Source organism: Natrix helvetica (genome assembly GCF_964273705.1).
Source record: "Natrix helvetica genome assembly, chromosome: 6".
In the NCBI taxonomy this organism is placed as follows: Eukaryota; Metazoa; Chordata; class Lepidosauria; order Squamata; family Natricidae; genus Natrix; species Natrix helvetica.
The window spans coordinates 56,402,846-56,421,587 of record NC_138553.1 but is presented as its reverse complement, the minus strand read 5'-3'; the positions used below and the strand labels follow the sequence as shown (position 1 = coordinate 56,421,587).

The 18,742-nt window shown below is 39.8% G+C and overlaps 2 protein-coding genes across 5 annotated transcripts in view; one reads left to right on the top strand and one right to left on the bottom strand.

Moving 5' to 3' along the window:
• Positions 1–5,877, top strand: part of TWF1 (twinfilin actin binding protein 1) — a 36,941-nt gene extending 31,064 nt beyond the window's left edge. For 2 of the 3 annotated variants that reach the window (XM_081957091.1, XM_081957092.1), the window contains one exon: positions 700–5,877. In XM_081957091.1, coding sequence (XP_081813217.1) covers positions 700–870 — 171 coding nt within the window. In that variant the 3' untranslated portion in view covers positions 871–5,877. The remainder of the gene's footprint in view (positions 1–699) is intronic. The other variant, XR_014175710.1, reaches the window with a different exon arrangement.
• Positions 5,878–7,365: 1,488 nt separating this feature from the next.
• The window catches only part of IRAK4 (interleukin 1 receptor associated kinase 4), a 30,139-nt gene continuing 18,762 nt past the window's right edge, over positions 7,366–18,742 (bottom strand). Inside the window, exons 6-12 of one of the 2 annotated variants that reach the window (XM_081957089.1) lie at positions 18,604–18,668; positions 17,195–17,309; positions 15,466–15,575; positions 15,062–15,245; positions 13,952–14,014; positions 12,914–13,113; positions 7,366–7,757 (exon numbers count right to left, since the gene is read on the bottom strand). In XM_081957089.1, coding sequence (XP_081813215.1) covers positions 7,742–7,757; positions 12,914–13,113; positions 13,952–14,014; positions 15,062–15,245; positions 15,466–15,575; positions 17,195–17,309; positions 18,604–18,668 — 753 coding nt within the window. In that variant the 3' untranslated portion in view covers positions 7,366–7,741. The remainder of the gene's footprint in view (positions 7,758–12,913; positions 13,114–13,951; positions 14,015–15,061; positions 15,246–15,465; positions 15,576–17,194; positions 17,310–18,603; positions 18,669–18,742) is intronic. The other variant, XM_081957090.1, reaches the window with a different exon arrangement.

Genomic DNA, 18,742 nt, shown 5'->3' with positions numbered 1-18,742 from the left:
GAGTTGAAATCCTCTCTGAAACAGCTGGAAAATGTACGTGTGGGTCGGAGGGAGGGGGAGGAATTCAAACTTCATTCTCCCGGGGCTTTGGGCAAAGGCTGGAGGGAAGGACTCCGGCTCGCTTGTGCTCTCCCTGGGATGTAGTTTGATTGCAGGCAGAGCCACGTGCCTTTTCAAACTTGTAATCAGTCAAGCTGGGCTGGATCCTTCTGGGGCTGGGGGAAAGTGTGTGTGATCCAGTATGGCTCTTTGACTGGCTTCCTGTCTCCTCCTGTGGTCTCCTCGCTGGTGCTCTTCCCTCCAATCCAACTTTGTGTGTGTGTGTGTTTGTTTGAGACAGAGTGAGTGAGTGAGAGGGAAGGGGGGTAGGAGAGATAGTCCAATCCAACTTCTGTGTGTGTGGGGGGGGGTGTATTTGTTTGTGAGAGGGGGGAGGGAGGGAGAGAGGGAGGAAGGAGGGAAAGGGAGAAGAAAAAGAAAGAATGAATCTTCTTTCGCAAAGGAGAAAAACAAATGCTGTTGCTTTAAATTGGAACTGAGCATGCCTGGCTGTGGAATTCTGGGAGTTGAAGTCCACAAGTCTAAAAAAATTTGAAACCCACCACTGTCAGTGCCTCACCAGCCATAAACCTCACCGCATATATATGCATGCTGGATGGAACCTTTTTCAAAATTACTTATCTCCTCCTTTCATGACAGATTGAAATAAATGATGGAGATGAACTAACTGCTGAATTTCTCTATGAAGAAGTCCATCCCAAACAACATGCACACAAAGAAAGTTTTGCTAAGCCAAAAGGGCCTATGGGAAAAAGAGGAATCCGAAGGTTGATCCGAGATCCAGTTGAAACTGAAACACCTACTGACTAGACATCTATTGGGTAGAAAAGCAAAGCATTATAATACGAGTGGAAGAGTATAAATGTGTATAAATATAACAAACTGCAAGCATTCTGCATTTTCCACTGGAAAATAAGTTACTTTCTATTGCACTTATCTGGTTATACCACTGCACATCTTATAAGGTCCGAAAACTGTGCTTGTAGCGTATTTGTTCAAAACAAAATACAACCTTGAAGAATATTCTGCCCAAGCAACATTAAAAGTAATAAAGAGGTGGAAAAGGAATCAGAAAAATTATTGAAAGTGGAGACAGGAAGGGAACAGATATGCAATGTAAATGAACAAGGAATTAACAAGGTAGAAATGGAAAATAACACTCAATGGGGTAAAGGCACAAAGAGGAAAAAAGGGAAATGGCATCTGAAAAAGAAATTAGCAAAAATAAAGAGAGAAATAAAGGGAGATGGGAAAGAGAAACTTGGGGGAGAGATACTCAAAAAATATATTGAAAAGTGAGAGGAAAGGTACAGAAGAAAAGATACAAGGCATATAAAAAGAAGAAAAAGAAAAAGGAAAATTTAGAAATAGGTAATACGGCTAAAATTGGAAATAATGGAAATATAGTGTAAAATGAATTATGTTTTTTGGGGGAATGTTAAAGCAGGAATTCAGACAACACTGTTCACAAAAGAATTTTTATTATGTAACAAAAATAAATAAACTTTTTTAAAAAAAGAATATTCTGTCCTAAAAATCAATGGTTACTTTTATAATAAACACATGGCTATTCTTCAATCTCTCTTAGTGACTTCATAAAATGTACTTTAATCATTTACCTTGTGTTTATTAAGTAGCCTATGTCTCTAAAAATGGTAAAGACTAAGCCTTGCTTCTTTTCATAATTTCTTTGCTCCTATTTTGTAGGCTTGTATGTATGTTTTGTTACCACATCCTAAAATGCTTAGAGCAAGTTCCAGTTAATTAGAATGTACAAGACTAGTTGATTTGCTATAGGAATGCAACTCTAATTTTCATATAACTGAGTAACACTGCATTTAATATTTCTTCTGAAAGAGCATTTTTTTTCAAAAATTCTGACCCACAAATTTTATTTCTACTTGAGGAAGAAAATGCTATTCATTAGGATGATTCTGTCACTAATGTGCTATTAAAGAACACAGTACAGACTTTCCTATTCTCAGTAAATGAATTTAATTTCTTTACAAAAATTGCTACTTTGTCACTGTTAGTACCAATACTATTAAGAAGCAGGAAAAAATGTGAGTCCTAATTAGGGGTGAAATTTGTTCATTTATTTATTTTTATTTATTTATTTATTTGTCAACATGTACAAGGAAATGTATGAAAACACATGAAAAAATGGCACAAATAAATGGATATAAATAAGCAAAACATAGCCATAAATACATAAAAGGAGTACATATAAATGGGTACAGTAGGACAGCGATGGTAGGCACTCTGGTGCGCTTATGCACCCCCCCCCCCTTAGGGACCTCTTATGAAATGCATTAAGGTCCACGGTAGACAGCTTAATTTAAAAGGTATAGGGGTTTGAGGAACTAACAACAGGATCTGATAGGGTGTTCCACACATTTACTACTCTATTGCTGAAATGGTTTTTCCTGCAATTAAGATTAGAATGGATTACATTTAGTTTGTATCTATTAATAGCCCTTATGTTATTGCAGTTGAAGTAAAAGTAGTCATTAACGGGTAGGACATTATGGCAGATTATCTTGTGCACTAAGCTCAGGTTGAAATGTAGACGGCATAGTTCAAGGTTATCCAGGCCTAAAATTTCAAGCCTGGTGGTATGCGGAATTTTCTTATGAGCAGAAGAGTTGAGTACTCTTCTTGTAAAATACCTCTGGACCAGTGGTGGGTTACGACTGGTACACTCCGTACAGGCATACTGGTGCCTGCTGGGAGCACCACGTACCATTCCGGTATGGTGCTCTGGAGGGCCTGCCCGCCTGCCCGCACTCTTTACCGGTATTTGAGGTTTGGGGGCTTCCACACATGCACACGGTATCTGCGTGACACTCTTTTGAGCTGGAGTGTCGCAGAGGCATTGTGGAGTGTCACGGGCAGTAAATAAGAATGCTGCACACATTCATGTGGTGGGTGCCTGGCCCCGTTGCACCGTACGGGGCCCTCTAATGTTTTCATGTCCAAAATGCAATGTGGGTTCCAGACTGTGAGCAGAATTCAAGTATAGTTTTGTATGCCCTAGTTAGCAACATAGTGTTACCAAAGAGAAAACTACGTGAAATAAGGTTGACAACTCTGAATGCCTTTTTGGCAATGTTGTTACAGTGAGGCTTAGGTCTTTTGAAATGAGTACTCCTAGATCAATTTGACCGGATCAGACTGGATTGGGTGAATTGGTAGGGACAATTTGAATCAGTTCGCCAAACTGGTAAAAACGACTCCTGGTTGGTCCCGCCCATGGTCACCTGTCACCTCTTTTGGCCGCTTGCTCAGCTGCTCAACCTGCCCACCCAATCCGAATGGCAGCAGCTATGCTGTGAATGGAGGGAGAAACATTCGGATTCTCTCTGCCACAAAATTAAACATTAAATGCAGCAGAGAATCCGAACGTTTCTCCCTCCATTCACAGTGGAGCTGCTGCAGCCTGTCCCTTTAAGGTAGTCCCAGGAGGGAGGGGGCCGGGGGGACCATAAAGGGAGCAGCAGTGAATGGAGAGAGAAAAGTTCGGCTTCACTCTGCCACAGCATTCACTTTGAGCCCTTTTCGTGCTTCTACACACATTTTTTCCTATCAGGTTCTGTGGGCGTGGCTTTGGGGGGGCTCCTGTGACTGCATGGGCATGAGTGCAATTGAATTGGCCACACCCACTCAGTCATAGGGCCCCACCACCAAGCCACGCCCACAGAACAGGTAGGGAAAAAATGTGAATGTCACTCCCGGTCCTAATACAGTTCTAGTATCTTAAGAAAATTAAAATATTCCCATTGTTTCCAAGCATCTTAAATTGTGAAACTGTAATTACTTTCTGAGTTCAAACAAATCATTTGATTCTATAGAACATTGTTCCTGTGAGTTGACCTAAGCAATCTTGTTAGTGTCTTCCAGATGAAGGAACATACAGTCAGGTCCAGAAATATTGGGACATCGACACAATTCTAACATTTTTGGCTCTATACACCACCACAATGGAGTTGGAATGAAACAAACACAATGTCATCTTTAATTTGAGGGTATGTACATCCAACTCAAGTGAACAGTGTAGGACTTACAGCAGTTTGCATATGTGCCTCCCACTTGTTAAGGGACTAAAGGTAATGGGACAATTGGCTTCTCAGCTGTTCCATGGCCAGGTGTGTGATATTCCCTCATTACCACAATTACAATGTGCAGATAAAAGGCCCAGAGTTCATTTCAAGTGTGCTATTTGCATTTGGAATCTGTTGCTGTCAACTCTCAAGATGAGATCCAAAGAGCTGTCACTATCAGTGAAGCAAGCCATCATTAGGCTGAAGAAACAAAACAAACCCATCAGAGAGATAGCAAGAACATTAGGCGTGGCCAAAACAACTGTTTGGAACATTCTCAAAAAGAAGGAATGCACCGGTGAGCTCAGCAACACCAAAAGACCCGGGAGACCATGGAAAACAACTGTGGTGGATGACCGAAGAATTCTTTCCCTGGTGAAGAAAACACCCTTCACAACAGTTGGCCAGATCAAGAACACTCTCCAAGAGGTAGGTGTATGTGTGTCAAAGTCAACAATCAAGAAAAGACTTCACCAGAGTGAATACAGAGGGTTCACCACAAGATGTAAACCATTGGGGAGCCTCAAAAACAGGAAGGCCAGATTAGAGCTTGCCAAACAACATCTAACAAAGCCTTCACAGTTCCGGAACAAGATCCTATGGACAGATGAGACCAAGATCAACTTGTACCAGAGTGATGGGAAGAGAAGAGAAGGAAAGGAACTGCTCATGATCCTAAGCATACCACCTCATCAGTGAAGCATGGTAGTGGTAGTGTCATGGCTTGGGCATGTATGGCTGCCAATGGAACTGGTTCTCTTGTATTTATTGATGATGTGGCTGCTGACAAAAGCAGCAGGATGAATTCTGAAGTGTTTCGGGCAATATTATCTGCTCACATTCAGCCAAATGCTGCAGAACTCATTGGACGGCGCTTCACAGTGCAGATGGACAATGACCCAAAGCATACTGCAAAAGCAACCAAAGAGTTTTTGAAGGGACAGAAGTGGAATGTTATGCAATGGCCAAGTCAATCACCTGACCTGAATCCCATTGAGCATGCATTTCACTTGCTGAAGACAAAACTGAAGGGAAAATGCCCCAAGAACAAGCAGGAACTGGAGACAGTTGGTGATGTCTATGTGTTCCAGACTTCAGGCTGTGATTAACTGCAAAGGATTTGCAACCAATTATTAAGAAGGGAAAGTTTGATTTATGATTATTATTCTGTCCCATTACCTTTGGTCCCTTAACAAGTGGGAGGCACATATGCTTTAAGTCCTACACTGTTCACCTGAGTTGGATGTACATACCCTCAAATTAAAGCTGACAGTCTGCAGTTGAAGCACATTGTGTTTGTTTCATTCCACTCCATTGTGGTGGTGTATAGAGCCAAAGATGTTAGAATTGTGTCGATGTCCCAATATTTCTGGACTTGACTGTACATGCCAATTAGAAATTGTAGTCCCAAACGTATTAAAGAGGACAAATTCACAAAATATCCATTCAAAATAAAAACACTGATTAATGTAGTCTTGATGTATGGGTCATTTATAGGAAGTAATATTTCTACATCCATTGGCTTCTGCTTCCTTATAAATATGCAGGTTTTATATTTATTAAATAAGCATTTTATATGCAATGAACGTGGGAAATGTGTAAACTATATGTTTCTAGAGATTAATTTGTTAATTTCAATTTCTTTTCTCCTTGTCTCTATATAAAATGTATATCAATACATTCAGGAAACTGATTAATAAATAAGATTTAATTTGAATGAATAGAGAATCATTTGTGAATCACCACGTTGCTATCCTTAATTTTAAACACATGCTTGGCAATAAAATAGATTTTTAGTTAATTTATAAAACCATGTATTTCTGTAGAAAGCAAACTGCCATTATTTCTGCAGTTTTTCACATTATATGCTGTGGATTGCAACACTATAGTTTCAATGACAATAAGGTCGATTATTACTTAATAATAGTGACAGGATTGTTTATTTTTCTTATAACATACTTTAGGGATTTTTGCCCATAATAATTATTCAAAACCAGCATCAACTGGAACAAGGGGAAGTGTAGTAACTGATCCAAAGTAAATAAAGATTGCCTTGCAAAGCAAAAATACTCGTCTACCTGAAAATAAGCAGTTTTGAATTCATTACAGTGGCAGGGTTCCGACCGATGCCCTAATTAAATCATGAGCTTCCCCATCCCCTTTGCCTATGACAACTTGAGAGAAGGTCAGGGATGCTTCGTGAGTTGACATTCAGTTTATTTCCTAATAATTGTGCATTCACCACTAAACTGATGAATTAGTGACTGAAAAGGTGCTTTCTATTGTATACTTTAAAAATGCATAAGGTGGTATAAGAAGGAAGATGATTGTGTAATCATTATGAATACTGTTAAATAATTAAATAGATGCGTGCTTAAGGATGTGAATGAGGAAAACAATACCTGCCTGTTACATTAATATATCCAATATTAATCATGTGAAATCTATAAATACAAGATTTTTTGATGTGGTATGCTTATAGATATTGTAAGAAGATACTTAATTCATAAGAAAAATTAAAACTCTTCTAAGATCTATAAATACGGTTTGAGACCTCTCAGAACTAGAGCTTTTTCCTCAAAACAGACAGCATGCATCGAATACTTAAACTTTCGCAATTTTCTCACTTTTCTTGACTTTTACTTAGTTCAAATGGTGAGGATAATAATCCTTGCATTAGTCCTTATAATAAACCTTTACTTGGATCCTTTTAATAAATTTTGAGATAATCCATAAATAACAAAGTTCTCTCCTACTTTAGCATCAAATTTAAATGAAACTTTTGCTAGGCTAAAATGAAGCAAATAGAGTTTCCTCCCAGCTATCCATTCAAAGCAAATCTTGCAATACTGAAGAGTATTCATAGATTCTCCAGCTTCACCATTTTTTTCATAGCAATGAGAAATTAAGTTACATAAGCTTATAGCAGAGGTGGGGTCCTACTGATACGGTACGGTTTGGCTGAATAGGTAGTAACTCTGGCAGACGTGACCGTACCGGTTCTATCCTCGGCGGCGCCATCTTGATTTTTTTTTCTGCACATGCACAGAACAATCTTCATTGAAAAAATGTATTTTCCCCCTATTTAAATGATGTGCGCATGTGCAAAATTTTTCGGCCGTCAAATCAGTAGTAATGGTGGCAGGAACCCACCCCTGGATTATAGTATTATTCTCTTAACAAGAATAAAACTCTCAAGGTGACATTAATTTAGGATACGCTCAGTTTAAGAAATTTGCTAAGGGAAAAGAAGCCTACTAGAAAAGAGACATTGTTTTTGAAAATAAAATAAATTTTGTTTAGAAGGTATAATAGAAGCATATATGATTTTTAAAAAGACAAGATTACATGACCTTTGTTGCAGATTTCACTTGGTATTACTGAATACATTTTTATGACTATATTTATGAATAGACCCTAATTTTTTAAATAGATAAATGGGCACAAATCTTATTGTGTTCATTTAAAAACACTGAATAACCATCATAGAGGAACACAAATATTCAAGGCAGATATAAGAACAAGTTTGTTTAAACACCAAGTTAAGATACAGAACTGATCTTATTCAATCAACATTTCTTTTAAATGTTCTTTGACCTGAAACAGAAGAAATATAAAATTCATGCTCACAAAATTAAAAAGTGGGTATATACATATTTACAAAGACATACATACATATCATACATACACATACACACACACATACTGTGTTTCCCCCAAAAATATGACCTCCGAAAGTAGCTTGATTTTTATATGTGAGCCCAATATAAGCCCTACCTCCCTAAATCTGATTCTGAAAGTTTCCAGGTTTTCCCCACCCAAAAGAAAGCTCAAACCCCTGCCCAGCACCCACATGTCAATTACATGATCCAATCAGGCACTATCCAAAACTGGAGATGCCTCCCAGTCACCTCATCACAGCTTCAGGGCAAGATGACCTTGACTTTCTCAGAAATAATGTTATTTTGATTATATATCACCCACACTCTATATAATCCCCCCCCCCCCAGTAGTATATGTGGCAAGCCTGAAAGCCCAAATGTAAAATATGGCTTCCAGGTCTGACAGGCTGCCCCCCTCAGCAGAAAAACGTATATTGTAACGAGAGTAATGCAGGTTAATATCATACAACTAACCACTTCTCCCCTCCATCCAGGGGGACCCTTTGCTTTGTCATGATATTTTTCGTGGAATTGCTTAACCAATTTGTCTGCTTTCACAACCCAACTACCCAGGTAGCTTCAGACAAAGGGTACCCTTTCCAATGAACTAAATATTGTAAATGGCCCCTTTAGTTTGGAACAGTCGTTCTCAACCTTCCTAATGCCGCAACCCTTTAATACAGTTCCTCATGTTGTGGTGACCCCCAACCATAAAAATGTTCTATGTTTTCCGTATTTTTTCAAAAATATGTGTTTTCCAATGGTCTTAGGTGACCCCCTGTGAAAGGGTCGTTCGACCCCCAAAGGGGTCCCGACCCACAGGCTGAGAACCACTGGTCTAGAATCTAAAATTTTCTTCACTTCATAATGAGTTTCTCCTTGTACCACTATAGGAAGAAGAGGTGGCTGGGTCTGAGGTCTTAATCCAGATCCAATGGCTGGCTTTAGCAGGCTACAATGAAAAACAGGATGTACTTTCCCTAGAATGCTGGGGAGACTAAGTTGAACTGTCACTGGGTTAATTATTTTCACTATTGGGAAACGACCCAAAAACTTAGGTCCTAGTTTTTTGCTAGGCAGCCTCAACTGTATATATTTGGTTGATAAGAAACTCCCACAAAGTGAAGCGAGGGGTACTTGTCTGCCTGCTTTTTATACTCTTCAGCAGCTTCTGCCAGCGTTTTCTTAGTATTTTCCCACCCCTTTTTCAGAGAATCCATCCACTCTGTTAAAGACATTGAAGAGGGGGGTTCTCTAGGTAGTTCAGGCTGATAACTTGGAAAGGAGTCAATCTGGTGCTGCTATGCTAGACCTTGTTGTAAGCCACTTCTGCAAAGGGTAACAGGTCCGACCTATTTTCTTGACAAGGCATCTGTAACAGTTTTTTTCCTGCTGGGATGTACTTTAGTTTGAATTTGAACCGTCTGAAGTACTGTGCCCAGCGGACTTGTTTTCTGGGGGTTTGCAGAGCTTTGAGATTTTTGTGATCAGTCTAGACCGCGAAAGGCACCTCCCCCCCTCAGGAAATGTCTCCATGAGAGCAGGGCCCAGCGGACTGTGTAGGCTTTCTTCTCCCAAATGGCCCATCGTCTATCGGTGTCAGTGAACTTTTTGAACACGTAGGCACAAGGCCGGAGTTGTCCCTTTGGATCCCTTTGCAGGAGCAATGCTGCCACGGCTATGTCACTGGCATCTGCTTGTATTATGAATTGTTGCTGTGGATCCAGGTACTGCAAAATCAGCTCAAAAAATATCCTTTTTAACTTTTCAAAGGCTTTTTGACAGTCCATTGTCCAAGCAAGCGGCTACGTTGGCTTCAGCTTCATCAGCAGGGATCCTGTCTTCAACAGTTCTGTTAGGGGCAGGGCGACCTCCACAAAAGCTGGGATAAATTGCCTGTCAAAGTTAGCAAACCCCAGGAAGCTCTGAAGTTGTCTGTGAGTCCATGGGGGCTGCCAGTTGAGCACTGCTCTTACTTTTCCCAGGTCGATTTCCACCCTTCCGCTGGATATCCGATAGCCTAGGTAATCTAGGGAAGTCTTGTGGAATTCACACTTTGACAGCTTTGCGTAAAGCTTGGTGGTGAGTTTTTTCATACTTGCCATACCAGATTTACGTGTTCTTCAAAGGTTTTGCTGAATATAAGAATGTAATCTAGGTAAACGAGGACCCCCTTTGTAAAGGTGCTCATGCAGCACTTCATTGATTAGTTGCATAAAGACTACGGGGGCTCCTTGCAAACCGAAAGGCATGACTTTAAATTGGAAGCTATCGAGCAGGCAATTGAATACAGTTTTCCATTCATCTCCTTCTCAGATTCTTATGGGGTAATATGTTTCTCTTAAATCCAACTTGGTGAACACCTTGCCCTTGGACAAGTGATTCAGCATGTCCTTCATGAGGGGTAGTAGATGTTCGCCATGCACATGGCATTAATTCCACGAAAATCAATGCAAAGTCTCATTCCCCCATCTTTTTTTCTTTGAAGAGTACTAGGGCTGCTACTTTGCGGGCTGGATGAAGCCCCACACTAGGTTGGCATGATGTATTTTCTCAGTTCCTCTATTTCTTTAGGGGTTATGGAATACATCTTAGATTTGGGTAGTTTAGTCACTGATATAAATTCTATCATGCAATTGGTCGGGCGGTGAGGGGAGAGGAAGTTGTAGTCTTCTGCGGGTGAAAACCCCTGATAGGTCTTGGTACTCTTTTGGTACTTGCTGACTGCCAGGTAGCTCATCAGGGGCTGCAGGCTCAGGCCCGTTGGCACTGCTAAGGATCATGGTCTCTAGATAATGGTTCAGTTTTATGGGTGGCAGCAGTCCAATGCCATTAGTTAATTTTCTATAACCATCCTCCCATTTGATGGTTGGACCCCACTTGTCTAGCCACGCAAGCCCTAATATGATCGACAATCATTTTGGGAGCTATGACAAATTGGATGAGGTCTCAGTGGCAACCCATCTCCAGCCTGATGAGTTTCGTGACTAAAGTAACGGGCCCTGCCAATTACCATCCCATCAATTTGCTCAAAGCAGATGGGGCGAGCTAGGGTCTCATACGTATGCTTAACTGCTCAACTATGGAGAGGCTGATTACGCACTGAGTGCAGCCTGTGTCAATAGCAGCCTCTACTTCCCCTTGGAACCCCGTCTCTGGTACTACTATTTTGGTTTTGATAGTGAAGGGCAGATGGCTGCACTTACCATTGGGTTGTCATCACCACTATTTTCACCCGCAGGGGCTGGAGGAGCTTCACCAGCTAGAGTTCCCTCGACTTCATTGGGTAGGAGGGGAACTTCTTCAGCCTGTTTGGCAAGTCGTCCTTTATCAGACGGCTTCCACGGGGTCCCGGCCGTGGCTGGAGGCTGACCTTGGGGAACCAGGGCCGTGTCCAACCACTCTGAAGCCCAGTACCTGCGTTGGTCACACCAGTAGCATTTGACAGTCCCGGATGGTGTGGGGGTCAGCACCTCAGCTTTCTTTACCTGGGCCCAGCGTCCCAGGGGTCTCCTGGCTGGCATTTCCATGGTTGCTTTCCTGTTGGGGAAAGATTTCCAGGTCTAAAATGACAGCTGTGTTGTACCACATCTGTATGCTGTCCAGTATTCCCCTGATGCCACAGGCTTGTCCGAGATCCGGATCCAGGGCCTCCTTAAAAGTATGCAATTGGAGGTGTTCTGGCCAGTCTCTTAGTTTTCCGCCCAGCCTCTGAAATTCCCAAATTAGTTCTTTTACGGGTCAGCTGGCTTGTTTCAATTCCTTAATCTGAGCCTCAGATTGCTAAATCTACTTTGCATCAGCTGGACAAACTTGTCGGTATCTTCTACCTCATCGTGGAGCTCAGCTATCCATTCTGACACCTTCCCTTCGTTCACGCCGTCCGAGATGGCAGAAATCAATTATCGAAGAGTATTGATTCCCAGATTGGTCGATTTAGGACCAGACTCGGTTGAGAAAGTAGGCTAGTTTCCCAGGGGCCCCCGTGAAACGTCACCCAGAACCATGGAGGAGGAACAGCTGGTGGGGCCTGCTGCTGGGCTTGCACAGGTTGCTGACCAGGCACCTGCTGCTGGACTGGCACTTGCTGTGGGACCACCAGCACTTGTTGTGGGCCCAGGACCTACTGAGGGATCACGACCTGGGCTGGAGCCTTCTGTGCAGCAACAACTGGTGGCTGGAAAGGGCCAAGTGGTTGGAAAGGCAATGGTTGCTGGATTGGAGCCAGCGTCCACTGGAACTGCACCCATCCTTGGCCTGGTTGGAATGCCCACCCAGGTGGGATATTGCTTGCTGGCGGTAGTCCAAAGACGGGTTACGGGGATGGGGTAGGGAGACCCCAGAAGCCCTGTTGTGGACCCAGCATCCCCTGGACAGGCTGATTTAGCAAGCCCAGTAGTTGGGTCCCAGTGGTTGCATCCCAGTAGTGACTGGAGCCATGGCTGGTCTAGTATAAGGCTGTGGACCAAGCCACTCTTTGCGGAGTGGAAAGAAGCTGAGGCTCCACTCCATTATGCTGCAATTTCTTGGCGGAAATGTGAACATAGGCGATGCCAAGGTCCACGTGGACTGCTTGGTGCTGAGGGATTGAGTAATGCGTTCATGCCAAGTTGGCCAAACTGCTCCAGGAGACCCACCAGCAAATTCTCCAAAACGCTTGCTGCGTGTCTGCTTTGGCACTCTCCACTTGAAGGTCAAGGCTTGTCCCACACCCATTTGTGGTTCCAACAGCTTCTCCTGGAGGGGGGTAATTCCCGTGACTTCGCTTTGCAGGCTGCAAACTCCACTCAGGTGCTGGCTCCTTGCATCGGGCTCCTAGCTGGAGTTCATTTTCTGTGGCTCCTGCTGCCTCTACCACAGCTTGGGAAGGGTAGTACATTGTCTCAACATGAGTCGCTGAATCTGATGGCTTCCAGGTCTCACAGAACTTTCTGAAGGCCTCTTACAGTGAAAAGGAGGCCAAGTGAGGTGAGTCAGTGGACAACATCTTTCTCCCCAAAAATAAGACCAGGTGCTTTTTTGGGTGGCAAAAAAAATATAAGACAGGGTCTTATTTTGGGGGAAAGACGATATACATACATTCATACTTACATACATACGTAGGTGTGTTGCATCACATTTAAAATTAGTACCCTTTCAATATCTGGCCTCCTGTTCTTCTTCTCATGCAGACATGGGGCAGCAATTGAATACATATGTTCAATTGAGGTGATGTTCCAATTGCTGATTTTTTTATCAACATAATCTTCAATAGTTTTTTCTTCATCTTCAATTTCCTCTTTGATGGACAACTGAATGGAGCAGCAAAGTATTAAAATAATATTACTTAATAATATAATAAATCCATAAGAAAGGAAGAAAAATAGATTGTTCTTGTGAATTGATTTAAATGGAATAAAGCAAGCTTGGATTTTATGGTAGGATGGGGCAATAGGAGAGGTCATATGTTTGTTCCCATCTTCTGGAGGTATATTTTTAAGTTAAATGGACAGTTATATTTCAATCACATTAAACATTTGCTTATTTGAACTTGCATATTTTTATCTTAGTTAGAATAGAATAAGCTGGAAGGGACCTTGGAGGTCTTCTACTCCAGCCCCCTGCCCAAGTAGGAGAACCTATACCAATTTAGATAAGCGACTGCTAGACTCTTCTTAAAAACCTCTAGACAGGAAGCACCCACAATTTCTGAAGGCAAGCTTTTCCACTGGTTAATTGTGCTCATTGTTAGAAAGTTTCTCCTTAATTCCAGGTTGCTTCTCCTTGATTAGTTTCCAACCATTTAATATCTTAATTTTTATTGATAAGAAATTATTATCTTCAGTTAAGATAATGCCCAATTTCCTTGATTCATATTCAGATACTTCTTTCTTCAGTTTCCAAAAGGAATCAAGAAACTGCTTTATTTTAACTACAATTTGTTAAATAAGCCACAAGCAAATCATAATAAAACTTAGGGCAATATGTGAATTTGGCAAATGTTAGCTTCTACCAGAATCTGCCAAAACCATTGAAGCAATAGACCAGCTTTTCTTAGCCTTGTGCCCTCCAAAGATGCTGAACTTCAGCTGGCATGGCACTGGCATAGCACTGAAACTGACACATGAAACTATATATATATAAGCATACCAGTAACTGGGGGTCCCGATTTTCATCCATAGGACTAAGTCCAGTTATTATTTCGAGTAATACCTGGAAACAGGTAAAAATTAATAAGTGAAATAGATGTCACAGGTTTTCATCAAATATCACTATACAACAATGAAAAAAAGTTACTATTTTATTTCACTGAGAGACACTCAATTACCTTAGCAATAAAGTGAGTGAACTTTGATACAATTCCATAAAGACTTAGTTTATAACTACTGATCAAAAGTGTATATATAAATCAGTGGTGGCTTCCGGATCCCGTTGCAACCAGTATGGTGGAACGGGGCCTGGCGTCCCCTACATGCATGCGCACAGGCGTCCTTACCTCTGCAAAGCCTCTGCAAAGCCTCTGCAATGCTCCAGCTGCTCGGCGGAGGGTCATGCAGGTGTCATAAGCTCCGTGCGCATGCGCGGAAGCGCCAAAGAGCTCAAATACAGGTGAGGAGCTTGGATGAGGGGGTGGGCCCTCCGAAGCACCGTACCGGAACAATACCCGGTGCTCCTGGCAGGCACAGGTGCGCCCGTATCAGGGTGTACCGCCTGCAACCCACCACTGATATGAATATATGAACAAACTGCATTTTCAAAATCTGTATGGCTATCAATAGACCCAGGAATACATCAGAAACTTTTTCAAATTCTACATTTCATAGAGGGGGCTCTATAAAGGCTTCATTTGAAGCCTTTTCATAATAAACCAAAATTTAAATATGATACCTGCCTGAAAAAGAAATATTACCTGACTACTGTATTCCCTCTGACCACTAGGAGTCAGCCTCTTAGGAAAAACTGGCTTGTGATAAAATAATGGGCAATTCCCACTAAATCCCATTCATGACATTCTTAGTCATTAAGAAAAATGAAATCTGTCTTCAAAAGCAGACAATTCAGCAACAGTTCAGACACTGGTATTACAGAAAACCTGGAGTTAAATTTAGTTGTGCATTGGACCATCCCAAAGTTGGAAAACAAGGTGCAGTTTATAAGCTAACAATATTTTTTTATTATGCAAGATGGTTTAAGAAACAAAGGGAAAGGAAAGGAAAACAACCCTCATTTACTGACTTATTTTAAAAAATAGCAACTTACCACGCCAAAACTGAAGATATCTGATTTAGGAGTTATCTCCCCTCTTAATGCCTCTGGAGCCATATAAGCTGCTGTCCCAACTATTCTATCTGTTAGAATAGTGTGTGTAAATCTTACCGATGCTCTTGCAAGCCCAAAGTCAGAAAGTTTTGGTACAAATGTTTCTGTTAGTAAGATATTTGCACTGAGGAAAAAATAGTAAGCTAAGTTATTTTTTGTCCTCTCCCTGAAAGAGAGCCAATATATCAAACAGAAATAACAGCTGGTTGAATCCAAATGGTGGGGAACCTTTCTGGAATTCATTTCACAAGGAACTCAAAGGAGAGGGTTGGATCTTATAGCCTTTTTTTCCTATTTCCACCCTCTAGAATACTTTTCACAGAAATTAATTTTACGGGTTTTACCTTTTAACATCTCGATGAATGTGGTTATTTTCATGCAAGAAGGCGATTCCATTTGATGTCCCAAATGCAATGTTGCATCTTGTGTCCCATGGTATTGGTGAAGAGTTGTCCTTTATAAACAGGGAGAGTAGAAAAATCTCAGTACTTTATTGGGATCACTTATTTTATTCAATAAAATTAAACTAACAAAAGAAGAAAAACAAAGTTGAGAGCATTCCATTCCCAAGAACAAGCAGCACTGACCAATTAAAGCTACAATAACCTCTGATATTTTTTTTCAAGATAAGTTGCTACTTACAAATTTGGATCTTATTTTTTCATGTCAGTGATTCCATGAATTGAAAGGCCATATTTGGCAATTTGGAAAAGAAGTATATTTCTATCTCATGTTTATGTATTATATAAATTATATAATTTAATATATATAATAAATAATATAATTATATATTATAAACTCCAATATTTGGAGACTAGTCACTAGTCAAAGAAAACTGGTCATGTTGTAATGAACTTTTTGACTACATAATTTATGAATTACAATACAGGTAGTCCTCAAGTTACAACTACAATTGAGCCCAAAGTTTATGTTGATAAGTGAGATATTTGTTAAGTTTGCCCCATTTTACAACCTTTCTTGCCTCAGTTGTTAAGTGAATCACGGAAGTTGATAAGTGAGAAACCCGGTAGTTAAATGAATCTGGCTTTCCCATTGACTTTGCTTGTCAGAAGGTCAAAAAAGTTGATCACACGATCTTGGGACACAGCAACGGTCATAAATATGAACCAATGGTCATAACTGTGAGAAAAAGTAATGTCACTTTTTTCAGTGCCATTGTAACCAGCGGTGGGATTCACTTACTTTCCCTACTGGTTCACAAATGTGTGTGCATGCACTACATCTGTGCACCACCTTCTGCGCATGCGCAGTGCTTGTGCATTACATTGGGGCAGGTGTGCGGAGCAGCTGCCGCTACCGGTTCACCCGAACCGGAGACAACCAGCTGAGTACCACCTCTCATTTTAACTTTGAACAGTCACTAAACAAACTGTTTTAAGTTGAGGACTACCTGTATTTTATATCCAGTAAAAGAAAATTTAGAAATACATTAATAAGTCTACTTTAGGAAAAACAGTAAAATATACTTTAGCATTACATGAATAATATGGCTAATATATATACCTTTCCCACTAATTCCAATAACACTAAATAAAGAGCAGAATTCTAGTTTTTTATGCCTTAACTCATTAAAGTACCATGTTTTGAAAAATAAAAGCTAAATTCACCATGGATTATGAACCAACAGATACTATACTTTAAGCTAAGAACATTTTGCTCCTATCCAAGCATAACAATCTCTAATTAATTTTTAAAATAGTGAAACATCTGATATACTCATCCTAACTGTACTAAATGAAGAGTAATAGTTTAACATGTCTGCAAAGGCTACAGATTTTTCTGAAATCTTGAACTGATTCATAAAACATTTATTAGGAATTCAAACAGGAATTACTCTTATGTAGAGAAATGTTATAATATTAAACAAGTTTTCCTCCAAAATAATTAATCAAGAAATAGTTAACAATGTATTAGAAAAGCAATCTTAATGAGCAGAAATATGATTTCTGGTTTTAATGTTAAGTTTTAAACAGTTAAATATTTAAAAAGCATGATCCTTCATGAATGGTAAGTTTCATACCTTTAGACCTGAATACTAAAGAAACAACTTACCAGGCAAGCTAATCTATCAAGCAAGGAGCCGTTGGGCATATAATCATATACTAAGCAAGGCTGATTAAAATCATTTGAGAAACCAAGCAATTCTACTAAGTTCTCATGTTGACACCTGTAGACAAAAGTAGATAGTTTTACATTGTTGGGGCTTTTCTGTTTTTCAATATGTACCATTCTGAAAAACATAAAGGATTTAAGCTACTGTATTTTTCAGAGTATAAGACACACCTTTTTCCCTCAAAAAAGAGGGTGAAAAACTGGATGAGTCTTATATACTGAATACAGCATTTTTTGCCTCCTGAAACCCCACCCCCTTTGCAAAAATGGTCGTACATAGCCTTTAGGAGGCTTCCAAAGTGCTCCTGGGGGCTGAGGAGGGCAAAAATGAGCAAAAAACAGACCGTTTTTTTGCTCATTCCACACACCCCCAGTCCCCAGGAGCACTCTATAAGCCTCCTAAAGGCTATGCATGCCCTTTCTTTGACAAAAAATGGGCTATGTCCGCATCTTGTTTCTACTTTGGGCCTTCCAATTTTGAGAGCAAATTATTTTTAAATCTTGCATGACAGTTGTAAAGATATGAATGCCACCTGTCCATCTGGCCTGAGTTAGGGCAATAACTGATCTAACTAGATACAAAGTAATACGTTTTTTAAAAAAAACAATCCTAAAAATTGAAATCTCAACATTATTTGTATATATAAAATAAAAAAACAAATGTTTAACACGACTGACCTAAAAATGCCACAAAACTACAAAGGTTTAAAGAGAGTAAATTTCATTGCAATTAGTGGAAACTACTTTTTAGTTCATATATCCAGAATAGATCACAGTAATTATTCAAAGAAATCTCCCTAAACATCAACAATTTGTATGTAAAAATAATTGGGAAATATGTTTTTTGCAAATGAACAGTTCAGATCATCAAAATAGATGACTTCCAGAGGTCATGAGCACAAATTATGTTCATTTCCACAGAAATTTTCTCTCATGTTAAAACTGAAACTAAAATTCCCTTAATCTACCATGTCTAATTTTTTAAAAAATTCTAAAAATGTTAAAAGCTACTAGTTCCTTTCCCAAAAGGGATGGCCATTCTATGTATATAACTGTACTAGTGATATTAAAGTACGTGGAAATGAAAAAGGAATTTTAAAATTACAACTTAATTATTTTGATTGCTAGAACAACATTTTCCTGTTACTTATATGCAGTAATATTATCAGTAATTATTTCCCTAGTTTCTAATGTACCTTCTTAAATTTTACAATTTGCAATTAGAAGAAATATCTTAATATTTTTTACATATTTTCTACTGAGATTTCAACTTTAGCACTAAGACCAAATTTAAATATCTACCAATTTATTGCAGATAGATATTGCAACAATATTTTAACAACACTTACTTTGACATAATCTTTATTTCCTGCTCAAATTGCTTTTTTAGGTCTTCGATACTTATATCAGCCAACTGCAATAAAATAAAAATAAATGTATATGTGGTTGATAGAAAATATATATACTTATTTTTGCAGAGCCCTATTA